The 27,018-nt window shown below is 39.0% G+C and overlaps 1 protein-coding gene across 8 annotated transcripts in view; it reads left to right on the top strand.

The window, feature by feature from the left end:
* Positions 1-27,018, top strand: part of Arhgef4 (Rho guanine nucleotide exchange factor 4) — a 186,543-nt gene that overhangs the window by 27,585 nt on the left and 131,940 nt on the right. For 3 of the 8 annotated variants that reach the window (XM_048812173.1, XM_015479116.2, XM_048812170.1), the window contains exon 1: positions 22,534-22,671. The exons of 2 other annotated variants lie outside the window; for them this stretch is intronic. In XM_048812173.1, coding sequence (XP_048668130.1) covers positions 22,570-22,671 — 102 coding nt within the window. In that variant the 5' untranslated portion in view covers positions 22,534-22,569. Of the gene's footprint in view, positions 1-22,530; positions 22,672-27,018 lie in introns of those variants that run through there. 3 more of the 8 variants (XM_048812176.1, XM_048812175.1, XM_048812178.1) reach the window with 2 other exon arrangements.

Genomic DNA, 27,018 nt, shown 5'->3' with positions numbered 1-27,018 from the left:
CATGCCTGTAGCCATGGGATATCAGCAGGACAGGAGTCGTCCAGTCACTTCACTGTGGGGTCATGGGATGGCAGAGCTGGGGCACAGGCCAGCTTTCCCAGCTCCACCCCTGCCTGTACAAGAGGCTCTAAACCCGTTTTCTACACTTGGAACTTTAAAATACCTATTAATACACAAAGGCTTTGTTAAATCTACAAGAAGAAAAATCCATTTAATTTTATAGATTTTCCCAAAGTTGTCTGGATATCTGTCCGTTCATATGATACATTTTCTAAATCCCATGCTGCTATTCATGCTAGCAACACAGGAAATTTAGGCCCACTATTCTGGATCCTGGGATGAACCTCTGACCTCTCATTAATAAAAACCAAACACTCTTCCTCTCTCTGGCTAATGGTTCAAGAAAAATGGAGAGACTTTGGCTCCCTGGCTTGGAGGTAAATTCTTACCCCCCCACCAAAGACTCAAGAAACAAAGTGGCTGTGGAGTGAGTTAGTTGGTCGTGTATGATCTCAGATCAGAAGCATCTGCTGTCAGAGGTGTAACCACAGGTAAGTTCTTAGCTTAATGGAATACCAACCACCGATCTGTAAAATAGAACACGCGTGCCTCCCAGCACTAGGTACGGTTTAGAGAAGGATTGGTAGTGAGCCTTGCTGGGGAACCACTAGTAATTCCTTCATTTTCAGGGAATAGGCTTAGCTTTCTAAAAATTCCTGCGTCAAGCAGTTTACCTTGTTGGTGAGGCAGACTAGCTGGTTATCAAACAGATCTCAAGCTTCAGAGCAGAGTGTATATATACACTCTTCCTTCCTTTGGCATGTCCCCATAGGTTTATAAGCCTTGCTTTTTGACTCCAGAACACATGACAATAGAATTTTAAAATGAATATCATCTTGAAAAACTTGGCCCTTGCATACCTAGGCCCTTCTGTCTGCACAGTCTAGGTGCCCCAGTCTCTACCAGGTCTCTTTTCAGGGCTTATTTTCTGCCATTTACCAGCTCTCTGTACCTCCTTCTTGGAGCTGAATCCTGCCAATTATGCGTTCCTTCCCCCATGACCACTGGGTACAATTGCAAATCTTACTTCAGGCAAGTTCTTTTGTCTACTTATGCAAGACTTTTAATGCGGTTTCTAATGGAGTCACTAGAAAGGAGATTGTTTTCCTGCCAGCTCCTCGGGAGTGGGAAGAATTTCCCTATTATTTTGGGATTGTGGACTGCACAAGGAGGGGTACAAAGGAGCAGAGAAGAAAGAAAGAGGGCCAGGACGTCAGTTCCATGTGTGTAACTCAGGAGCAACAATGCCTGGCAGAGCCTCCATGCCGTTTAGGGGACAGAGTCAGGCCTGTGTGGAGTGGGCAAGGGGGTGCCTACTTCCTTGTCTACCTGTGCCCAGCCCAGCCCACATGTACCTGTGCTTACTCACACACTCCACTGGGAGCACACACACAAGCACTCAGGGCTGGTCTGCAAACACTTCAAAGCTCACAAGACTCCAAGTCAGATGGAGGAGGAAGAGCTGGCTCACTGTGGGGGCCAGCCTGCAGCATGAAGTCTTATAGGTTTGACAAATAATATCACCATCCTCATTTCTGTCTTATGAAAGATGAAAATAAGACTCAGACGTTGCCACTGGGTATTTTTTACTTAGCTACTAATGGTAGTACTATCTATATTAACTAATTTCTTTCTTTCTTTTTCTTTTTTTTTAAACGGGGGATTGGACTCAGAAGCACTTGACTACTGAGCCACATCCCCAGTCCATTTTTGAGTTGTATTTAGAGACAGAGTTGCTTAGCACCTCGCCTTTACTGAGACTGGCGTTGAACTTGCGACCCCCCTGTCTCAGCCTCCCGAGCTGCTGGGATTACAGGCATGCGCCACTGTGCCTGGCTCTGTCACGTGTCTAATTTCAGTTAGAATCTTCTTTTCAGTATAACAGGCCACCTCTCATGGTCAAAGAAATGAACCCCAACTGGAAGGACAGTAGAAGCCAGATAAGGTGACACTGGGGTGGGAGTGGGTGATAGAGCACTTGAAGGCAGGTATGTTACAAGGTGGGACTGCTGCCTCCCCAGAGAACTCTGACCCCCTCAAGGCGGCTTTGCAGTGAAATGACTACTCTTGTGGATTGCTTGCTGGTGATAGGTTGCACCTGGAGCATTCCTTGAGCAGTGAACACCCACAGAAACCTTCTTTGCAATCAGCCGTACAGATTCATTAGAGATGGTGACATTTTTGTCCGCCTCTGTCCTCTGGCCCAGAAGCACAGTTCCATTCTTGGTCTTCTCCTTTTACAGATTAGAGAACAGCTCATTAATGTTCGATTCCAGCAAGTTACCTTATTCTGCAGGTTCTCTCCAGCTGCCAAGCCAGAGGCTCACCCCACGCAGACATGTGGTTTTCTTCCTCTTTCTCATTTTCAGGAGACAAGCCACTAGGTGGCAGTACCGGCAGTTCGCCCTCTTGTTTTCTCCTCAGTCTTGAGAAAACAGGTGAAGGAATCCTGGTGGGTGCAGGCTGGCTCAGAGCCCAGAGCTGACCAGCCCTCTGTCCTTAGGCCATGCTTCTGACATGGCCAGCCCTTCTTCAGCCCTGAATGTCCTTGGCATAGTTCACCTCTGCCTGAGTGACCTCAGATCTCTTAATTTTTCAATGCCTTTTCTTTCTTAACATGGCAGATAGAAACAAAATCTACTCACACTTCCATAAGAGATACGTTTATGATTCAAGGTGAGAATATGATTGTTTTTATAATTAAGCCGTATTTTGGGAGCATATAATTATAGATTTACATGCAGTTATAGGAAATAATTCAAAGAACTAATACACTTTTCACCCAGTTTCCCCAACAGTGGCATTTTACAAAACTGTGGCACAACATCATAACTAGGATAATGACATGGACACAGTCAAGATACAGTGCCTTTCTATCTCAACAAAGATCCCTGTGTTGTCCTTTTATAGCCACATCAGCTCTCATCTTTAACCACTGACAAACACGAATCTGCCCTCCATTTCTACAGTCTTGTCATTGCCCGAATAGTGTACCAATGGATCTACATAGTATGTAACATTTGGGGATTTGGATTTTCCACTCAACATAAGTCTCTGGAGATTGATCCGAGTTGTGTATATGTTATTAATGTGTTCCTTTTTATTGATAATAAGTCATAGTATACATAAATACCAAGCAGGACAATTACTTGATCATGTGGTAAGAGTATGTCCAGTTTTGTAAGAAATTGTCTCTCAAAGTGGATGTGCTATTTTGCATTCCCACCAGGAATGACTGACAATTCCAGTAAGACTACCTCTTTTTCAGCAATTGGTGCTGTCAGTACTTTGGATTCTGACCTTGCTAATAGGTATATAGTGGTATCTCATTGTTGCTTTAGTTTGCAGTTCCCCAGTGATGTATGACGTGAAGCATATTTTCACCTTGTCTGTTATCTGTATAATTTCTTGACAAGTTATCTCTTCAGATCTTTTGTCTACTTTTTAATTGGGTTATTCATTTTCGTTTTCAATTTTAAGAACTCATAGTATATTTTGGAGACAAGTCCTTTATTAGATATGCATTTTGCAAATGTTTTCTCACAGTCTGTGGCTTGTCTTTTCACCTTTAACCATGTATCTTTGATGGAATAAGAGTTTTTAATTTTTCACAAAGCCCGTGTTATCAGATTTTTGTTGTTATTGTTTGTAGACTATGCTTTCAATGTTATATTTAAAACTTTGTTGACAAGTCAAGGCCGGTATATTGAAGGCATTACATAGTGATAAAGGAGTCAATTTTCTGAGAAGACACAGCAATCATTAACATATCTGTACCTAACAATATAATCAAAAGCTGACCAAAGGCAAGCATTACTGCTTTTTCCACATAAAGAATGCTACTCTTAACGTAACATTTTATGCAACATAGTACTAGAAGTCTCAGAGTGAGTAAATGGGCACAAAGAATAGTAGAGGCATTTAAATTGAAAAGAAAGAAGTAAAATTATCTCTATTTGCAGATGATTTGATCTTATGTGTTGAAAATCCTGAAGAAGCTGTACCTTGACTTATTCCTGACCAAGGGGAAAAGATTTTATTCTTTTTTGAATATGATGTTAGCCATGGGTTTCATGTATGGCTTTTGTCATCTTAAGCACGTTTTCTTCTATTCCTGGCTTATTGAGAGTTTTTTTTTCCTTTCAAGAAAAGATGTGAAAGTTTGTCCAATGCCTTTTCTGCATCAGTTAAGATGATTGTGTGGGTGTGTGTGTGTGTGTGTGTGTGTTTTCCTTACTTCTAGTATTGTGGTATTCTGCATTAACTGATTTTTATGCATTGAGCCACTATTACTTCTGGGAATAAATCTCACTTGGCCATGATATATAATCCATTTAATAAGCCACTGATTTCGGTGTACTAGCATTTTATTAACATCTTGCATTGATGTTCATTAGGGATATTGGCCTGTAGTTTTGGTTTTTTTTTCCTTTGTATTTTCTTTGTCCGGGTATCAAGGTAATAATGGCTTCATAAATGAGTTAGGGAGTGTTTCCTCCTCTTTAGTTTCTTGAAGAATTTGAGAAATATTGGTGTTAATTCATGTAGGTTTGGTAGAATTCACCCGTGAAGCCATCTGGTCCTGGGCTTTTCTTTAAGAGTAACGTTAACATATTCTGAATATGTTAACATACTCTTTAACATACTCTTATCCAGCATTCTCTTTAAGGGTAATTTCCCCAGGCTTGTGCATTTTACAGCTTTCCTTCTGTTGTTGATTCCTGCCTTCACTGCATTGCTATAGGAAAAACACCTTTTATGATTGCAATCTTTTTTATATTAAGTCTTGCTTTTATGGTCTAATGTATGGTCTATTTGAATATTGCACAAACACTTGAGAATAATGTGTACTATGTTGTACTTCTCTGTCTGTTAGGTCTAGTCTGTATGTTGTGTTATTCAATTCCTTTATTCACTTATCAGTCTTCTGTCTGGTGGTTCAACCACTGCAGTCTTTGATTATTGATGCAGAGCTCTCTGTTTCTTCTTTCAGTTCTGTCAGGGATTGTTTCATATATTTTGAGGCTCCGATTTTCATGCACATATATTAATAGATGTTATATTATTTTGGTGAATGAATTGACCCTTTCATCAGTCTATATTGTCTCTGTAACATTTTTTTCCCCCACTTAAAGTCTATTTTGTCTGACATTAGTATAGTCATCCCAGCTCTCTTCTGGTTAGTGTTTTCATGTAATAATTTTTTCTATACTTTCACTTTCAAATTGTTTGTATCTTTAAATCCAAAATGAATCTTTTATAGTCAGTGTGTTTAGATTATGTAGTTTGTTTTTTTAAAACGATTATGCCAACCACTACATTTTGATTAGTGAGTTTAAACCATTTACATTTAAAGTAATTACTGATAGGAAGCAGCCTAGCCATTTTGCTATTTGTTTTCTGTCTCAGCTTTATTGACTCTCATTTTCCCAATTACTGCCTCCTTTTGTATTCAGCTGGCTTTTTTTTTTTTTTAATGACACATTATGAAACTTTTTGTTTCCTTTTGTGGCTGTCCTATGGATATTTTGTCTGTTTACCATGGGAACTAAAAATAACATCTAACGTAATTATCAAATATAAATTGACACCAAAGTGATTGTATTTTAAAAACTGTACTCCAATAGTTCTTCATCCATACGCCTTTATGTTTCAATGTCACGAATTGTGTTTTTGTACATCGTGTGCACAATAACAGATTCAAAATTTTTATGCTTTTGTCTTTTGAATCCTACAGAACACTATAAGTGTAGTTAAAATCAGGATTACAGTAACACTGGCTTTCATATTTATCCATGTGTTTAGCTTTATCAGAAATCTTTATATATTCATATTTACTTAATTTTTTTTTCTTGGGAGGCTCCTGCCTGAGCCTCCCTAGTTGCTGGGATGGCAGACCCAGTGTGAATTTTATAGGCCCCAGAACATCTCAGTTTGGACCAGTCACCACCTGGGGGATGCTGGTGGCTGAGGCCAGGGACAGCACAGTAGTGGAGTGAGCACATCCAGGTGCTGTTCCAAGCAGGTGTTTGTGCATGCCTGCACTTTCACCTTGGGCTTCAAGGGAGTGAACCTCTGGGTGGTGGGTGGAGGGCTGCCAGGGCTGTTCCTGAGGCTAGGGTCCCCAGCTTATTCCCTGACAGGGTGAACTCATCTCTCTAATCCTTACCTTCCACACCTAGGTGAACTTTCCAAGGGCTGCTGCCTGGGTTGGAGCAGGTGTGCAGTGTGGCAGAGCTGGTGACCTGACTTCTTGAAGGAAAGTTTTTCCAGATACAGAATTCTTGGTTGATAAGGCTTTTCCCCAGTTCAGCACTTTGAATTATTATTTCAATTTTTCCCTGATTAGTATGGTTGATAATATTATAGGGGATCTCTTGTCCATTCCCACTTCACTCTTATTGCTTTCAAGGTTCTCTCTTTGTCAGTCTGATTATCATGTGTCTTGATGTGGATGTGTCATGGGGTTTATTCTATTTAGAGTCTTTTGCACTTTCTAAATTTGTAGATTTAGTTCTTCCACCAAATCTAGGAATTTTCCAGCCATTATTTCTTCTAATAGTTTTTCTGTCTCTTTCTCTTTCTTTTTTCTTCCTGGACTCCCCAAATATATTGTCCCACTTGATGTCATCCCATAAATCTTTCAAGCTCTGTTCACTTTTCTTCATTCTTTATTATTTGTGCTCTATAATTATGCTCTATAGTTTCCATTGTCCTATATTCGTACTCACTGATTCTTTCTTCTGCCTGCTCAACTCTTTTGTTTAATTTCTATAGTTAAGTTTTCATTTCAGTTATTATATTTTTTTCATCTCCAGAATTTTGTTTGGCTATTATTTATAATTTCTGTCCCTTTGTTGATAGTCTCATTTTGTTCAGATGTTGTTTTCCTGGTTTTATTTAATTTTTTTACCCACGTTTTCTCTTATCTGAAATCATCATAATTCTAATAGTATTTGAAAGACGCATTCATTTTCATTATAGCTTGAAAGATATACAACTATCATTTTACCTCTTTTAAACAATTAAAGAAATTGACATTTTCCACTTTTTGTTCATAGAAAAAAATTCAGTATTGTTTACACAACAATAGATGGAAAACTCTACAGTGTTGAACTGAAACTATTATGAGCTTAACAAGGCTTTCAAACATTTCCATTCTTGTACTGGAGACTTTAAAAGGTTTCAGGAAATTAAATGTTTGCTCTATTCCATAAAATTATAATCTTTAACTTGTAAGATTGCTAAAATGTTTCACTTTCAAATTAAAAGATTTGTTTACTTATTTATGCACTGAATCATGTGTAACCAATGCAAACAGATTGTACCCAAGCAAATATTACTTCTAGCTGCCCACTTATTTGGATGACTTAAAGTAGTAATGACTCAAAACTTCTAAAATCAACAATATACTGCAGTATACAAACATAAAAATAAATAGCAGCAAATCTATATATGGAAACAAATAGACAATTTGCTTTAAGTAAATTCATCAATTCTCTGAAAATAAGATGTCTAAATTTTGGCAGAAATAGATATTACTGTTTGATTCTTATAACAGTGGAAGACTTATTATTAATTGCTACTAAGAATAAATGAAGTCTACTAATAAGTAAAGTTATATTGACAATAGTTGTAGACATGGTAAGGAAAGTTGAACCAAAAAGATGCAACATAGGGATTCATTTCTTGGTATCTCAAAATGATAAAATTATCTATTAACAATTAGCCCTAAAAATGTTTTAGGATTATGTAAATTCCTTTGTATCTGTACAGTTCTCTAAGAATTTTATTAAATGGTTGCTACAACTTGTAGTCAGACACCAATAAGTTTTGTCAGCAGATCAATAATTCCAATATTTAGGAAAATTAATCCAGTGGATTCTGATAACACAAATATTTCATTTGGAGGAAGCACCACAACAAATGATTCCAAAAATTGTGGTTCTATAGCTGAAGCAGATGTGAAAATTAGCAATGTTAGTACACATACAAAGTACTCATGTTGTAGGCGTGGCAGCTTTCATAAAGGCAGGCTGTGGTATCATTCCGATGCGTCTTGTCTATCATTGAGATGTTTATCATTGAGCAAATATTTATCATAAAGTTTTTACTATAAGTGACTTAATTGCAAATTCACCTGAATTATGAAATAATTACTATAAAACAAAAGAGACTGTAAATTTACCCCACATTATTGTAGTGTAATTTTTATGAATAAGACTACTCTGGCAGCCTCGCTGTCAGAATATTTTAAATATTAAAATTACAGATATTAAATAACACATTGTTATAAATTCATGTTTCTTTCTCCCTTCCTGATCAGATTATGAGACAACTAATCCTTTAATTCTATTACATGTTTATATAATGAACATAAATTATTTCCCTATAAGTGAACATACATTCTATATCTTTGTTCTGTGTTTTAAGTGCTTTTAAAAATTGATCTTCGGGCTGCGGATGTGGCTCAAGAGGTAGTGCGCTCGCCTGGCATGCGTGCGGCCCGGGTTCGATCCTCAGCACCACATACAAACAAAGATGTTGTGTCTGCCGAAAACTAAAAAAAATAAATAAATATTAAAATTAAAAAAAATTTGATCTTCTACTTGTAGTTCACAGTGTTTTTATACAGAATGTGTATCAGCCTAAATATTTCACAAAAGCTTATGTCCTCTGACAGGGAAGCATGACTAACAAACTGAGCCAGGGTCCTAATTAGGATTACTATGACAGTCTACTTAGTTTCTAACTTGAGTGACATCTCTTAAGGTTATCATACTTACGAAGCAAAATACTGTCCAAGTAGGCTTCCCAAGTTGACCTATACTAAAATTCATAAGACTTTATGATATTCACATGGGTTAGAATTTATTCATATTTATATATAATTTATATAAATTTATATAGACAAAATAAGATAGAGAATTAGAAAATTTAAGTTGTAGAAGACCAGATTCTGTTATAGCAATCATCATTGCTGGGCTTATTTCCTTGCCTTTAATAAGGGAAGTAGAGATTGGATAAAATATTTCACTCTTTTTTTTGAGGGGGGGCGGGGGTACCAGGTATTGAACCCAGGGGCACTCAACCACTGAGCCACATCCCCAGCCCTATTTTATCAATTTCCTTTCAATTCTCAAGTTTCAGTACTCCTAGTGAGACCAGAGACTTTTCCTCAAATTCCTGATTAGGCCTGATCAGACCTGCCAACCGATAAGCAACCTTGAACTTAAAATAGTCTGTCCCCCCCTAAAACAGTTGTTTCAAAGTCTTATCTAATAAGACTGAAGTCTGGGCTTCCTTAAGGATGTTTTCTCTCAATTTGTTTTGTTTCTTTGAATGAACTATATTTTCTAATTTTTAAAATTTTATTATTTATTTTTTATACATGCTTTATAATTTTTTTTGTTGAAAATGGGCATTTGGTTATTATAATGTACTGACTCTGGAAATCAGATTTTTGCCTTTCTCCATGATTTCCTTTTTTAGGTAATTAATTTGCTTGCTTGTTGGAGGTGACAGTAGTTTGAGTCTCTTCCTTGTCATTTGTACATCTGGAAACCTCTGTTCTTTTGGCAAATGTTCAGCTAACATATGTTCAGCTAACACACACACACACACACACACACACTTTTTTAGATAGAGTCTTGCTGTGTTGCCCAGGCTTGTCTTGAACTGCTGGGCTCAAGCAATCCTCCTGCCTCGGCCTCCGAAGTAACTAGGACTACAGACATACACCGCTGTGCCCAGCTAATATTTTGGCAAAGAATGTATTACTGAAAACTTGGTTCTTATCCCTGATGCCAATCTAATAACAAGGACATGGTTTTGAGAAAAAGGAAAAAGAAGATTTATTACTTTATTAGTAAAGGAGAGCACAGGAAGACTCCTGTCCTAGAGTCTGATTTTGCCCATTGGCAGGAACAGGGGCTTTTTAAAGAGAGGATTCAAAGGCTGTATTCCGTGTGTTCTCTGTCCAGAGTTGTAATTCATTGTTAATTTGAGAGAGTCATTTCTGAGATCTTCTGGTACCATCCCCGAAGTCTGAATTACTTCATTCCTGTGGTGAGTGTGTACTCAGGGACAGATAACTCTGCCTAGGGTGGGGAAGAAAGGTAATCCTGTTTGCCTTGAGATTAGGGAGCAGGAGAGATTAGGGATGAGGAGAGAGAAGAAGAGAAAGAAACAGGTCCTTTTAAAATAAATTGCCAGGGCTGGGGCTGGGGCTTAGTGTAGAGTGCTCGCCTAGCATGTGTGAGGCCCTGGGTTTCATCCTCAGCACCAAATATAGATAAGTAAATAAAGAAAGGTATTGTGTCCATCTACAACTGAAAAAAAATATTATAAATAAGTCACCAAAAGAAAAAGGTCACTGTGTCAGGGAACAAAGGCTATATTTAAAACATAAAGGGTACCACTGTTGCAGCTTCCTTTGGGTTCTGAGCATAGGGATTAACTCTGGTTTGAGATGTTTTCTGTGCATGTATCTTGACTGGGCATGAGTGATTTTCTAAATTCTCCCGTATATGCAGTTGCTTTTGAATTCCCTGATTTTTTTTAAAAAGCCTCTCACCATAGCTTTTCCTTCTAGGCTTTAATGGTCTATTTTCTGTCTCCACCAGAATCTCTTGCCTCAGGCATCCTTGGACTTGTTGTCCCCTAGTTGCATTAAGAACATTGACTGTCAGGGCCGGGGTTGTGGCTCAGTGGTAGAGTGCTCAGCTAGCATGCGTAAGGCACTGAGTTCAATCCTCAGCACCACATAAAGGTATTGTATCCACCTAAAACTAAAAAATAAATATTAAAAAAAAAGAACATTGACTGTCACTTTTGAAAGGACACCAACAAGTCTGTCTCCTCCGAGGACAGCAGCAGCGTGTCAGCACTCACAGAGCAGCTTTATAGCCTACGAGAGGAACTTCACAAGCATGATTAAAGATTGCATCATGGGCTGGGATGTTCTTAGGCACATGGGAGGCTACGCAGCATTGCCTCAGAATCCCTAGATAAATTGGCCCTAAATCTAAACTTAGGAGTCCCTAGATAAAATGGCTTCTAACCTAACATGGCAGATTTGATGCCAATAACTGTCCCTATTTGTGTTCTGACTTATACCAGACAGGGAGATTGAGACAGTCCTACATGTATCCCCCAGACATGTTAAAACACACATGCACATATACATATACTTGAAGGCAAGGTCTCTTTTTTCCCCTCCAATTTTAGTAGAGGAACAAGGACCTGAGCGGTCACCGCTCAAGACTAAGAGCACCCTATGGTTGAGGGTGGGGGAGGAGCAAGGCAAAAACACCGTTGAACTTTCCTACCTTTTGAAAATGACTTCTTGATCAAACATTTGCTTGATGGCTGAAACTTTTGATTGTTTTCCAGATATCCAGCAAAGCTGGCACAGCTCTGGTTGGTTGTGTGACATTTCTGTTGTTAAATGAGAGCTTGGAGTTTCCTAATCTGCTGTTTTGCTGACATCACTCTCGGTAATGACTTGCAAATGCAAAATGTTCTGATTTGCATTCTCTTTCACTCTCGTTTGTCCTGTTTCCTTCACAGGCTCCATTTCTTCTCTCCATCTTGTAATTATTTCAGGCTCTTCCACCAAACTCTGTTGTTACTCTCCACACAACTCTAGATCACCTCATTCACATGGCCTTTCCTACATAGTGATGACCCCGTTCTATGCACTATGGTTTGAGAATGGCCCCCAAGGGTTCACGCTGCATGGCCCCAAATGTGGCCCCCAGTGAGGCAACAAGAGAGGTGCCGGCACCTTAAAGAAGTAGGGCTTCTTGGGAGGTCATTGGGGAATTGCCCTCAGAAAGAGTTAACATAGTTCTCTTGGAAACCGTGGTTAGTTCTCACGAGAGGATTGTTATAGCAGGATTGTTCTCTGGCTTGTTCTCTGGCTCTCTGTCTTGCCTTTCACTCCTGCTGAAGCCCATCACCAGAGCCAAGAAGAGGTCAGAACCATGCTCTTGGGCCTCCAGAACGGTGAGATAAATAAAACTTTTTTATTTATAAAACATCCAGCCTTAGGTATTTCATTAAAGCAACAGAAAATGAACTTACCCAACCCCATCTCAGTTTCCAGCCCAGATCTTATTCTTTAATATCTGTGTGCATCCTATACTTGCTAAGATATATCCCATAGGATGGTAAAACCCTGTCCTTGGGGCTGTGGAATGCAGGGGAAGAGGTGACATTCCTTATCTCAGGAAGTTAACTGAAGAATTGGAACTTGTCAGAGACTCAGATTCATTTTACCCTTCTCACAAAATAATATAGGAGTTGAAAACATTTCCTCTTGAAAATGAAATCATAAATATTCTGGGCTTTGTGGGCATCATAAGGTCTCTGACATTTATTTATTTTTATCATTTTTTGCAACTCTTAAAAAGTATTTTAAAAAGTATTAAAAAATATTCTAACTCATTGGCTGTACAAAAACAGGTCATAGGTTAGATGTAAGTCCACAGTCTATAGTTTGTTGACTTCTAAGATAACAAACCATCCTAGTACTGTTTCGTGAGTGCTGTCAGAAGACATGAGACTCCTGGACCAGAAACAAAGGACTTGATTATTCATAGTGCAACAAGTGGCAAGAGCATCCTATTTATGCTTGTTTATACCTCCTGAATCCTACTTAGTCAGCACAGAGGGCTCACTGGATTCTGCTGGGTGGACAATAAGTTTGTATCACAGCTGAGGGTCACTGAGCTTGGGCAATCCCTTCCTTTATAGCAAGCCAACTCTTTGTCCTGGAAGGAGACATTACCTCATCCTTCAGTATTGTTCTCTGCCAACACATCTCTGAGAAATGAGCAGAGATGGAACTAACTTGTGCATTGTTAGCTTAAAGTGCAGGGATTCTCAGGGACCATGGTGGATTTCCTTTCTCCACAGTGTTTTCATTCCTTTGCATGTTCAATTGAATTGAATGCAGTTTAATACATGCCAAGGAGATAAATATGGGGATAAACATACAAACAAAAATGAAACGTGGTCTCTGTCCTCAGGACACTCACAGACTGTTAATTACTGACGTATATTAGGTTCACAGCAGAGGCACACACATTGCTCTGGCAGGACAGACAGGTACACAGTAACTTTGGGGCATCAGGGGAACACATGAGAGAAGAAGTAGTTTTTGAACTGGGCATTAATGAATGCCCAAGTAAGGCAGCATAGGAATGGAAGGGTAGAGGTTCTAGGTAGAGGATCCAGGTCAGGCAAGTGCACAGAGGCATGTTGGAGCAAAGTTGAAGAATGGGGTGTGGCTGAAGACTGTGCACCTGGGAGAGACTGATAGGGAATGAGGCCGGGAGAGAGGGAACAAGGGAGGAAACTACATTGTCCAAGTTCAATAGCTTAGGTATGTTAACTCATAAAGTCCTCACAGCAGGTCAGGAAAGTTTTTGAGTATATACTCTTTATTGAGCTTTCCTTTTTTTAATTGGGAATTCTTCTGTATGGAATATCTGTCCCTTTTATGGGAGATGTATTTATTTTTCATTACTGTGCTATAAAAAATAAACAAATAAAAATTGTAAGTGTTTACGGTGTACAACATAATGCTTTGCTATATGTCTATATATATGGCATATATGTAGAATATGTCTCTATATGTTAAATGGCTAAATCAAGCTAATTAACATAATAATCACCTTACATACTCATCATTATTTTTGTAATGAAAACACTCGAAATTTATCTTGCTAGTAATTTTCAAGTATAATATATTGTTATCAAATAGTCATTGTGGTATGCAGATCTGTTGAACTTGTTTCTTATGTCTAACTGAAATTTTGTGTTCTTTGACAAACATCATTCAACCTCCGCTCCCCCCCAAATCAAACCACCTGCTAACCACCATTTTATTCTCTATTTCTATTAGTTCAATCTTTTTTTAGATTTAGATCTCACATTTAAGTGAGATTCTGTGGTATTTGTCTTTCTGTGCCTAGTTTATTTCTCTTAACATAATGCCCTTTAGGTCCATCCATGTTGTTAAAAATAACAGGATTTCCTCCCTTTTAAGGTGCGATACTATTCCCTTGTGTCTTTGAACCACATTTTCCTTATCTATTCATTTCTTGATGGGCATTCAGGTAGATTCCATGTCGTAGCCATTGTGAAGAGTGCTTGGGCAGAGTTTCTTAGGCTGTGTAACTACACAATCTCCCAGCTTCCTGTGAGAACTCTTGGCAGATGAGAAACCTGACATTTACTTAACAGGCTTAGAGTCCTGGCTGGTAACAGATCTGGAAACTGGGTCCACACAAGCCTGTTTCTCTAATATATAACTTCAGCATAAACCTCTATAGCCCCCAATACAGGCTGAAGGAGGTTATGCCATTTGCTAAGTTTATGGAAGCTCATTCATGGTGAAACTAGAATTTGCACCCATGTCCATCTGCCTGCCAACCTAGACCTACCTTGCTGGATTATAGGGATCCTTGTGTGCCAACAAGTTTCAATGCAGTCAAAAGAAATAACTAATAATAGAAGGCAAGAATTTGAATTGGATATGTGAAAGAAAGCCAGGGACACTGAGAAAAGTTCAGAGAATATCCCAGGCCCTCTCTTTCATTTATCTTTGCAGTTCCTGTTTACTTTTAAGAAATAGTGGCTATTTCCCTAATAGAGGGAGTAACACAGCATAACACAGAAGCAGCTTGAATCCCAGCTTCACCTCTAAATAACAGTTTTATGTTCGGCCAGCTGCTTACTTTTTCTAAGGCTGTTTCCTCCTTTGAGAAATGGGTCTTTGTGAGAATTAAATGAGATGTTATTTGTAAAGCATTCAACACAGAGCTTGACACAGAGAATTATGTAGAAGGATGTTGAAATTATCAAGAATTAGAGCAAGATTAGTGTTGGAGAGAGATGATGGTGAGCCAGAAATGAAAATCTTAGCTACTCTGGAGGCCGAGGCAGGAGGACCACAAGTTCGACAGAGGCCAGCCTGGGCAATTTAGTGAGACCTTGTCTCAAAATAAATAAGTAAGTAAGTAAGTAAGACTGGTGATGTAGCTCGGTGGTAGAGTGCTTCCCTAGCTTGTGTGAAGCCCTGGGTTCTATTCCTAGCACCACAAAACAAAGAAGTGTGTTGGGGTGGGGTTCATCACAACTCATTTCCTTTGTGTTTGTCATGTGTATGACATTTCTAAAGATGTGACCACTTGAGATCTTTTTGGTGTACTGTGTTAGTTTTCCCCACTGTAACTGGATGTGAATATTTTACATGCAAAGATCTATGGAAAGTTCCTTTTATAGGAGATAGTATGTATCTCTTTTTTGTCCTGCTCAGTATTCATTCCCTTAATTTTATTCCTCTAATTTTCCCCATTCTGGTGACCTGTTAATTGTGGGATCCCTTCCCTGACTCAAGATGTGTAATATTATCTGTGATGTGTCCAGCAAATTCTGACAAGGGAATGTTGCAGTTTAAACTGATCATCTGCCAGCTACAGTCTAAAGAGAAAACATGCAAATTCTTAGTACTAAGATCTAGGTTTTTCTGGTTCAAGACCCTCTCAAAACCTGGGTATGCGGTTCCTCCTTCTATACCATGAGTAAGCCAATAAGCTTCCAATAGATTTATTGTTTATTTAGAAAAAAAGAAAATCTTCAAGGAGTGAGGGGTGGGGGGATATAATCTAGGAGTCAGTCAGCCCTCTTCTGCAATAAGGAATCCACTCCTGTTATAACCACATGAATCCATTCATGAGTTCAGAGCCCTCATGTACCTTTCTAAAGATCCCACCTCTTGGTTGTGGCTCAGTGGTAGAGTGCTTGCCTAGCATGTGTGAAGCACTGGGTTCAATCCTCAGCACCACATAAAAATAAATAAATAAAATAAGAAGGTATTATATCCATCTAAAACCAAAAAAAAAAAAAAGAAAGAAAAAGAAAAGATCCCACCTCTTAATACTATTAAAATGGCAATTACATTTCTAGTACATGCTTTTGGAGGGGATACATTTAAACTATAGCATTCTCTTTTTTCTTCTTCCCAAAACTGCATGGCCTCTTGTACTAACATATGGTAATAAAGGAGATGCCCATGTAATCACCCATGAGTCAAGAAACAGAGCTTTGCCAGCACACCAGAAATCTCTGGAAGCCTCTCCTGCGTCTAGAATGGGCACTGACTTTTATTGAGCTTTTCTGTTTGCACCTCTTGGTGCACTCATGACGCATGACATTTCCTTTTACTCTATGAATAGAGTGAGTTACCAGCATAGCTTTCCTTGCATTTAACTGATCTTTCTGTCTTGATATGCACTCAATTTAGTCATTATGCACTTTTTTCTTCTTTGGTGACGGATGTGGTTTGATGATGCTTTGTTTTAGATGTCTGCATCTTTGTTCCTAGATGAGATTGGTTTGCATTTTTCTTTCGTATTATTGGTTTTGCCAGGTTTTGAGATCGAGGACATACTAACCTTATAGAACAAATTAACCAGTGCTACCTTTTTGAAAAAAAAATTTTTCTGAAAGAGATTTAGTAATATTTTTATTACTTACTCTTACCCCTTGAATATCTGGCAAAAATTGATTTTGTTTCCTCTGTGCAAAGGATTCTAGTATTGATAGAATTCCTTTGATTGTTATTGGACTACTCACAGTTTGTATTTCTTCTTGAGTCACTTTTGTTAAACTTTTGGGTTTTTTTTATGTGTATATTCTGTATGGTGTGTTCAGCACCATTGGTGGAAAAGAATATGCTTTCCCCCAATGAATTACTTTGACACCAACAAAAGGTCTATGTTGTAGATCTTTATGATTCTATTGAGCTATTTAGTACCCTTAAATCAATATCATACTGTGTTGATTCTTGTAGCTTTATATCCTTGAAAATCTTGAAATCAGGCTGTGTAGAACCCCAAATTTGTTCTTTTTCAAGACTGTTTCAGGTACTCTAAGGTATTTGCATTTACCTATAGATTTTAGAATCCCATTACAGCTTCTACGAAAAGCCTTAGAATTCTGATTGGGATTGCACTGGAACTTTAGATCAATTTGGAGAAAGTTGATATCTTAACAATAATGAGTAAATTTTGCTAAACTATAATTTAGGTTGGGAGTCTGAGATTAGGATTTCAGCAGGGTTGGTTTCTAAGTAAGGTCTTCTTTTCCCCCGATTTATGGATTCCACCTTCGCATTATGTCCTCTTGTGACCTTCCCTCTGTGTGCATGTTTCTAGTGTCTCTTCGTTGTCTTATAGGGACACCAATCCTATCAGATGAGGGCCCCACCCTTATGATTTCATATAACCTTAATTACCTCATTAAAGATCCTATCTCTAAATACAATCACATTATGGATTTGGACCTCAGGAATTTGAGGCCCAATTCCACCCAAAGGTAGCCAAAGGAGCCATAGAGAAGACAAAAACAAACGGACATGACTGTGTTCACATAGAATTTATTTACAAAAACAGGTGTTAGGCTGGACTTGGCCCATGGACTGCAGATTGTCATCTGCTTATCTAGTTATCTAAAGATTATCAGCTTATAACAGGATATAGTGTACATCTCTTTTTTGTCCTGCTCAGTATTCATTCCCTTAATATATTCTTCTAATTTATAAATGGGATCAGACATATTTAGAATAATATTTCTTCAGAGCACTCAGTTTTCATTCTGATGGTATAAAGACTTCATGGGAAGAGCACATCTCTTGGAGCAGCACATCTCCATGTTCTGATTATGGGGCCACATCCTCAGCCTCCCCAAGAAGCAGTGGTGAGCCTCATCTACGGCAGTGACTAATAGTAAGTAAGCCTTTAACATATCTTCTTTCATTGCCCTTTTATTTCATAAAGAATGAGACAAAAACATTAGTTTAAATGGCAGTATGTATGGTGTGCATAAGCAAGACAACCTGTATCATGACATTCCTTCCTTCCTTCCAGTGTTCACTGAGAAGCTACATGTAAGAGCAGGTTCTAAGCACAGGGGATACAGACATGGAAAAGATAGAATTCTGACTTCTCGGGTGCATATTGGCAGGATGTGGCTCTTGCCCAAATCAGAACCATTGAAGAGAGCCTATAACTCCTCTTGGTTGTGTCCCTTTCACAGGCTTTTACCATTGCTGGTCATATGTGGTTTTGCTATCAATCAACTGACCTTAGTAAATGAATTTTCTTGGCTGCTTCTGCATTCTGTCCAATAGTGTCATAGTCTATTTTCTGTTGCTAATAATACCGTACCACAGACTAGGGAAACTATAAAGAAAAAGGCTGATTATTCTGCTCCAAAGTCAATATCAACATCTGGTGATGGCCTGCATACTGGTCAAGTCCCCAAAACAGAGTAGGGCATCACATGGCAATAGGCAGGGAACACATAACATCTAGACAAATTGGCTTTTATAAGAGACCCACTCTCAAACTAGACCATAGCCCCTTAATCCATTAATTGCATGAATGGATTAATGTATTCATGAGAACAGAACCCTAATCCCCTCTGAAAGATTCTGCCAGGTCCCACCACTTATTATCTCATGATGAGGATTAAATTTCAATATGAGTTTCAGGGGGTGCAAACCACAGCAAACAAGTGTAGACCTTCCAAGTCAGTAAAACCTATGAGACATGGGAGCTTGAAAGAGACATAATTATTCATTTGGAGCATAAAACTATGTTGGCAGATAAAGAAGGAAAAGTGGCAGATGTGAAAATCAACCTTGGGCTTCTTCCCACCAAAAGGGTCAGGTCCTCATGTTCCACCCCTGCTCATGGTGGAGGATTATGTGCACAACTGCGGTTCTGAGGATCACCTGGGGCCATCTTGGTGGGGAGGGAAGGCCTGAGAACTGGCTTTCTGGGACATGACAGATGGCTGCAAAGGTAAGCTGTAAAGCCTATGCCCACCCATGGCTGGTGTTTTAGTCAGCGTTTTCATTACTGTGACCAAAAGACCGGACAAGGAAAATTTTAGAAGAGAAAATTTATTTCATCACAGTTTCAGAGATCTTAGTCTATAGGTGGCCAACTCCATTGCTTTGTACCTGAGGAGAGGCAGAAAATCATGGTGGAAAGGTGTGACAGAGGGCAGAAGCTCAGGATATAACAATCAGGAAGCAGAGACACTAAGGCTGGCTCACCAGGGACAAAATATATACCTCAAGTGCAGTCCTCCAGTGGCCCACCTCCTCTTCTTTTTTTTTTTTTCCATAGGAAACTAATAGTAGATACCTTCTCATTTTATTTTATTTATTTATTTATTTATTTATTTTTTGGCCCACCTCCTCTAACCACATGCTGCCTGCCTACAGTTACCACCCAATTGATCCTTTCAATGAATTAATGCACTAACTAGGTTAAGTCTATCATAACCCAATGATTTCACCTCTAAACCTTCATGCATTATCTTACACATGAGCTTTTGGGGGACATCTCATATCTAAACCATAATAGCTGGGAAGGCTTCTTGAGACAGGTGGGCTTCAATGGACTGGTGAGTGGCTTTCAGGATTGGTGCCAAAGCCTTGCAAGAGGAGGTAGCACAGCCAGGTCATCTAGCCGGCCATCTAGCAAGGACTCATTGGTGCTTCCCTGTATCTGATCCCTGTGTGGATGTGAAGCCCCTGTGTGGAGGAGACACAGGTGAAGACATCCTAATCTTGGCCTCTAAAGTTAGCTGTGTGTCTTTGAGAAAATCACTTAAGCTCTGTGATAGGTTCATCTCCCAGATTTACCAAGCCTATCCTGTAGGATAAAATAAAAACGATTAACTGTGACCCTTGCTAATCCATTCCCTTCAGGAAAAAATAAATTGAGTCTCAGCACTTCCAGGCTTTTACCAATAGCACACAACTCAATGGTGGAAATGGAGAACAAGAGCCATGATGGACCCATTCCAGCATTCAAGCTAGCTCTTCCTGGTCCCACATAAGGACCAAAGATATCTCCTCCCCAGGCACATGTGTCCATGTGTGCCAAAGCACTCTTCAATCCATGCTATATTTTCTCCTATAAGCACATCCTTAACACAGCATATCTACCTACTGTGTTTCCTCTCTGCCTGCCTGACTTTTACTCCTCTTTTAAAATTTAGCTCTAAGAAATTATTCAAAACAAATGAGAACAAAGATACAACATGTCAAAATCTCTGGGATAGCATAAAAGCGGGTCTAAGAGGAAAATTTATCATCTTGAGTACCTACATTAAAAAATAGATTCCAAATTATATATATAATCATATATATATATGCTTATATATATATAAGCTTATATAAATAAACTTATAATCTACCTCAAGGCCTTAGAAAAGAAAGAAGGAACCAATTCCAAAATTAGTAGAAGACAGGAAATATAGATCACAGCTGAAATTAATGAAACTGAGAATAAAAAAAACAATACACAGGCTCAGTGCAACAAAGAGTTCGTTCTTTGAAAACATACATAAAATTGATAAACCCTTAGACAAACTAACCAAAAAGAAGTCTCAAATAAACAAAATTAGAGATGGAAAAGGAGATATTCTGAATTCAGAATTTCAGAGAATCATTAGAAAATATTTTGAAAATTTATACTCCAGAAAACTGGAAAATCTAGAAGACATCAACAAATTTCTAGATAAATATTACCTGCCCAAAATTAACTAGGAAGATAGAGAAAACCTAAGCAGACCAATATCAAGTAATGAAATTGAAACAGCAATTAAAAGCATTCCAAAAAGAAAAGCCCAGAACCAAATAGATTCTCAGCTGAGTTCTACCAGACCTTTAAAGAAGAGCTAACACCAGTCTTTCTCAAATTATTCCATGAAATTGAAAGGGAATACTTCCTCAAACAATCTATGATCAGCCAGTAAAATATTGATATCAAAACCAGATGAAGACACATCAAGGAAAGAAAACTAAAGACCAATATCCCTAATGAACATAAATGCAAAATTCCTTGAAAGTATATTAGCAAGCCCAACACAGTGGCTCACACCCGCAATCTCAGTGGTTCAGGAAGCTGAGGCAGGAGGATTACCTGTTCAAAGCCATCTTCAGCAAAAGCCAAGGCACTAAGCAACTCAGTGAGACCCTGTCTGGGGATGTGGCTCAGTGGTCAAGTGCCCCTGAGTTCAATCCCTGGTACAACAAATAAACAAACTAGGAATTGAACCTCCATATGATCTAGCTATCCCACTCCTTGGTATTTACCCAGAAGAACTAAAATCAGCATACATGAGCAATACAGCCATAACAATGTTTACTGCAGCACAATTCACAATAGCCAAATTATGGAGTCATCGAATATGCCTGCCAATAGTTGAGTGGATCAAGAAAATGTGGTATATATACACAATGGAGTTTTACTCAACCATAAAGAAGAAAGAAATTATGGCATTTGCCAGTAAATGGATAGATGTAAAGAACATTATGCTAAGCAAAATAAGCCAGACTCAGAAAATCAAGGGTCAGATATTTTCTTTTGTCTGTGGAAGCTAGATTAAAATAAGAGAAAGAAGGCAGAGAAAGGGGATTGGATACAATAAAGATATAGGGAAGATCAGAGGAGTAGGAGGAGGAGAGGGAGAGGGAGGGGAAGGGAAGGAAAGGAAATAAGGAATGAATTTAACGAAATCCTGTTATATGTATATATAAATATACCACAGGGAATTTCACCTTTATGTAGAAAGTACCAATTAAAAATAAATAAATAAATACATAAACCAGTGAATGAAGACCAGTAAAGGAAGGAGAATGGAGGAGGGAGGAGAGAAGGGAAAAGGTGGGGAATGGCAATTGAATCAAACTCCATGCATGTGTGATTTTGTCAAAAGGGACTCAACTACTGTATATAACTATAATGTTCCAATAAAAAAATACAACCCCCCCCCCCCAATTTATCTCACGCATCCCTTCCCCTAGAAACACATTTCCTGTCTGGTCTTGACTTGCCTGAGTGGAGAGGTCACATAAATTCAGCTATCCTGGTGCCCATCACAGGATCTTTTCATTTTCTGCTTCCTTATCAGCTTTAAAACTAGCTTCTATCTTCATATTCTCATTGCCTATAATATAGAACCTGGTGCATAGTAGATATGCAGTAAGTAAATGTTTTAATAAATTCTTAAATTGTGCAGAATGAATACGTTCCATCTAACTGGAAACTGCCTCCCAGTTTTCTAATCATTTGTTAGGTGCCAATCTTGTCTCTTCTGCTACGTTCTGGCACAGTGAGGGAAGAGATCATGGCCCTGCTGCTTTGTCTGCCAGCCAACCAGCGTATTTTTGCAGGGTGGGAAGTGAGTATCTCCTCCCTGCTTTGCCTGGGGGGACAATCCCAAAGGGCCAAGAGATGGAGTTAAGGGAAGAGAGCCAGAACCTCCATTTGTGTGCATCAGATGAAGATGCTGTGGCCTCACCTGGTGAATCAGCTCAGCCAGAATGAACTAAACCAGCGTGTGTGTGTCACGTGTCACATTGCAAATGCCTGGGGCTCTTTCCAGACTTCACCTGGCCTCCCTCCCTGTCCAGGCATGCCCTCTAGATCTCTGAGAAGCCGCTGTACATCAGAAGGCCATACCTCAGTTTTCTCATACTCCAGGACAGCTGGAAGAAACAAGGGAGAAAGGCCACAGGTAATTTTAAGAGGGCAGACTGGTCTTGTGTCTGGCAGAGGATGTTTTGGGGTAGGCCTGGTATAGAGTAAGTTTAGAATTGAGATGGTCTTATTATGGGACCTGCCTTGATCCACTGGATGTGAAAGAAGTGGGCCAGCCATGCCCACTGGGGACTGTGGTTGCTGCTGATCAGTGGATAGAGTTTCAGAATTTGAACCTGGACCTGAATGTTATAGAGTGAAGACATAAGTGTCAGCTTGCCATGGACATGGTTGCTTTCTGTAAAAGCTGTTAGCAAGCTAACCTAAATTTAAACTTAAACAGAAAGTAACTGAAGATATTTATGCATGTGCCTGTCCCTTTTGTATGTAACAACATTACCTCTCGGAATAGTCGCTGCTGCCTAGGAAAACAGCAATCAGGGAGGGTTCATTCACTGTAGATAAGATCCCTGGAGAACATTAGATTGGGGGTTTTATGAATAAGACAGAGGACTATTTAATGAATCCTGAGTCCCTGGATTGCAGACTAAATCCAGTAGCTGCTTCTGGGACTTTCTCACTAAAAAAAAATCACTGAGGCACCTGAAAAGAATATTTCCAAATGAGAATTCAGCGCAGCTCGGGGGTGTGGCCCTACCTCTGACAGTTTGTGGGGAAAGATATGATGGAGACGAGTTTTACTGTTACTTCATGTCCTTCATTTCAAGATTGTTTCCATAATAATGACACACATTTTGCACTCTGTGTGTGTATGTGCATGTGTGCGTGTGCGTGTGTGTATTTGTTATTGGGGATCTAACTTGAGATTTTGTTCATTCTCTACCACTAAGCTATGCACCCGGTCCTATATGTATTGTCTTTTTAATTAAAAAAAGAAAGAAAGAAAGAAAACACTGTATTTTGAAAAGGAAGAACTGGTGAGGCTTCCTTACTAATACTGTCCAGTCAGGATTTGGCTTCTTGTTCCTTGGTCCCCATTGGATGGCTTCTTCTGGGGCATGAGGTTGGGCAGTCCTTCCTCTTAGGCAGATTAACTTTGATCCTTGCTTATGCAATCAGGAGATTTTCTGCCCCCCTCCCACCATTAACTTCTTCTATGATTCTTCTCCTGGTTATTCTCTAGAGAATACAACATGAATTTTGTTTTATTAACTTACTGGTATATCATTTACATCCAATAGAATTCACCACTTTTTAAGTGAACAGCGGATGCAGTTTGACAAATGTGTACAGTTGCATAACTATCACCATTGTCATCAGAATTTTTCTGTTACCTGAGAAGGTTCCCCTTTGCCCCTACCTAGTAAATTCCCCTATCCCACCTAGCAACCCTGCTCTGCTCCCTGACATTCGGGGCTTCTCTTTTTTCTAGAATCTCAAGAAATGGAATCAGAGGGACACTGCAGAGGGTTTGCTGTTAGGCTTTTTTTCATGTATATAATGCTCTGGCAATTCAACTGGCATTGTAGGCATGAGAAGTTCAGTCCTATTTCCTGGCTGTGGAGTGTGTTGTTTCCTCCGCGTGACACCAGGTGTTTACCAAGCACCAGTTGATGGGTTGTTGCCAGTTTGGCCACTGTGACTACTTCTGTTCTAAACATCTGCTTACAAATCTTTATTTGGACATGTTTTGCCTTTTTTCAATAAATGCCTATGAGTAGTGTTGCTGAGTCACTTGTAAGTGTATGTTGAACTTTATAAGAAACAACTGTTTCCCCATGATTGTGCCATGGGACAACCCATCAACAGAGTATTAGAGTTTCATTAGCCACACATCCTCCCATGGCTTGGTATTCTCAGGTTTTGGGGTTGGTTTTTTTTTTTTTTTTTTTTGCTTTTTAGTGATATTAGTAGTTATGAAGAGGTATCTCAGTGTGGTTTTAATTTCTATTTCCCTAATGATTAATGATTGAGCACTATTCACGTGCTTATTTACCTCTGTGTATCGTCTTTGATAATCTATTCAAATTTTTTGCTCATTTTTTTCCTTATTACTGAGATATAAGAGTTTTTATAAACAATTCCTTGTCAGATACATGTTTTTTCAAATGTTTTCTTCCAGTTTGTTGACTTGTTTTTTCCTTTCCTTAACAGTATTTTTTTGGGAGGGGTGGGGAGTACCGGGGATTGAACTCAGGGGCACTTGACTACTGAGCCACATCCCCAGCCCTATTTTGTATCTTTTTTAGAGACAGGGTCTCACTGAGTTGCTTAGTGCCTCACCAGTGCTGAGACTGGCTTTGAACTCCCAATCCTCCTGCCTCAGCCTCCCAAGGCACTGGGATTAATGGCATGTGCCACTTCATCTGGCCTTAACAGTATTATTTAAGCAGCTAGATTTTTTCAGTGGAGACAAATTCCAATTTCCACTTTTTCTTTTTCATGGTTTGAGCTTTTTACTTCCTATTTCTTAATCTAAATAATACATAAATATTTCCTTCTATTTTTCTTCATAAGACTTTTATGGCTCAGTCCTAACATTTAATTGTATGATCAACTTTGAGTTAATTTTATGTATGATATGATGTCACGGGGTTTTTTTGCTTTGTTTTTGGTTTTGTATTGTCTTTATTTTGCAAATAGTTATAGTTACAGTACCATTTATTGAAAATAAATTTGATTACCATGTTTTGATTTGTACGTAGACTTTTTGATTAGTTTTTAATCTACGGTACTGTATAGCATGTGATACCTCTTATATAAATGTCAATAAATGACCTTTGGTTCTTTTTCTTCTACTAAAACACTTATAATGCCACATTACTGTAAACACTGTGTTGTTCTAGAGCCGTCCATTCTGGGGAATAGAAGAGGTTTCTTGTAGAATAGGTGAAAGAGCCTCCTGTTTGCTGGAATCCTAACATAAAACAGAAATGGCTTAGGGACATTGACTGTTGAGAGACTATGTAGCATGTGGACTGTACGTGGGAATGGAAAGGAAACTGTTTTATACTGTGCACACAATATGTTCCAGGCACTTAAATAGCCATCATATGAGACAATATGATATGAGAATGCTAGTCCATTTTGCAGATTGCACATATGAAGTCCAGAATGGATGATTGACTGTCCCATAGCAAGTAAACATCAGTGTATGGATCTGAGGTTGTTTTTTTTTTTTTTCTTTTCTTTTTCTTTCTGTTACACAGGCTGTACTGGTACTGGCAATTTTTGCATTTTTTTACTCTACTAATGATACTTGAGAACAATTCATCACTTACCAAGTGTTTTGGTCTGGTTTTAATCACTATAACAAAGTACCTGAGATAAGTTAACTTTATAAAGAAAAGTTTATTTAGCTCATCATTTTAGAGGCTAAAAGTGCAAACATTATGGGGCAGGCTATGGCAAGGGTCCCCCTTGGCTGCCTCACCTCATGATGGAGGGCAATGACGGGAGCACATGTGGGAGTAAGATCATATTGCCAAACAGGATTCCAGTGACACTGAGGTCCCACAGTACTTTCTGATGGCAGCTTCCTCCTCCAGTGACCCAAGAACTCAGTAAGCCTTACTTAAGATTAATTAATCTTTAAGCCTTACTTAAAGATTCCACCACCTTCCATATTGCCACACCAGAACCAAACTTCCAACACAGGCAGCTTTGGGGATACACTCCAACTGTTTCTACACCATAACACCAACTGAGGTGTATATTTGGCAAACAAATAGAACCCAAGGCTGCAGAAAGGTCTAAGAGGAGGCCTCTTAAGCATGAGCTGCAGTCTAGACGATGCCCTGAAGAATGGAACATCTGGGAGCGAGCATATAGAGTCACCTGTGTCCTTATGACACCATCGTAGCAGCTGCTATGCCAGGGACTCTCTTTTGGGTCAGTGGAAGCTAAGCCTGAGTAGGCATAATGATCATCAGGGTGTTAAGAATTAAACAACACAGGTAAAGTGCCCAGCATGTAATAGTAACTATTATTTTAGTTCATCGGCCCTGATCATCAGCCTAGGGAAGATTCAATGAATGTAGTTCCTGTGGGGTTTCAATGAAAGAGGAGAATAAGGTTCCCTTCCCACAGTTAACCCCATAAATGTTAGTTCCTATCTTCCAATTCTACCAGAATGAGAACAGTTCCCTTGCAGTCTGCTGCTTCTGCATCATTGGACATGGCTTTTTCTTTTAATGATACTTTTACTTAGAACTAATGAAATATAATACACAGTATACTTGGAAAAATATAAATCATCATGTTGCAATTTACAAAATATAAGATAAATAAAACTGATTTTATTTTGCTGAAAATTTCACACACAAAATACCTTTTCTCGGCTGGGGAAATAGCTCAGTTAGTAGAGTACCTGCCTCACATGCACAAGGCCCTGGGTTCAATCCCCAACACCCCCCCCCCCCCC

Source organism: Marmota marmota, unplaced genomic scaffold (genome assembly GCF_001458135.2).
Source record: "Marmota marmota marmota unplaced genomic scaffold, marMar, whole genome shotgun sequence".
NCBI lineage: Eukaryota > Metazoa > Chordata > Mammalia > Rodentia > Sciuridae > Marmota > Marmota marmota.
Note: the sequence above shows the minus strand (reverse complement) of the source record. Positions and strands in the feature narration are given on the sequence as shown.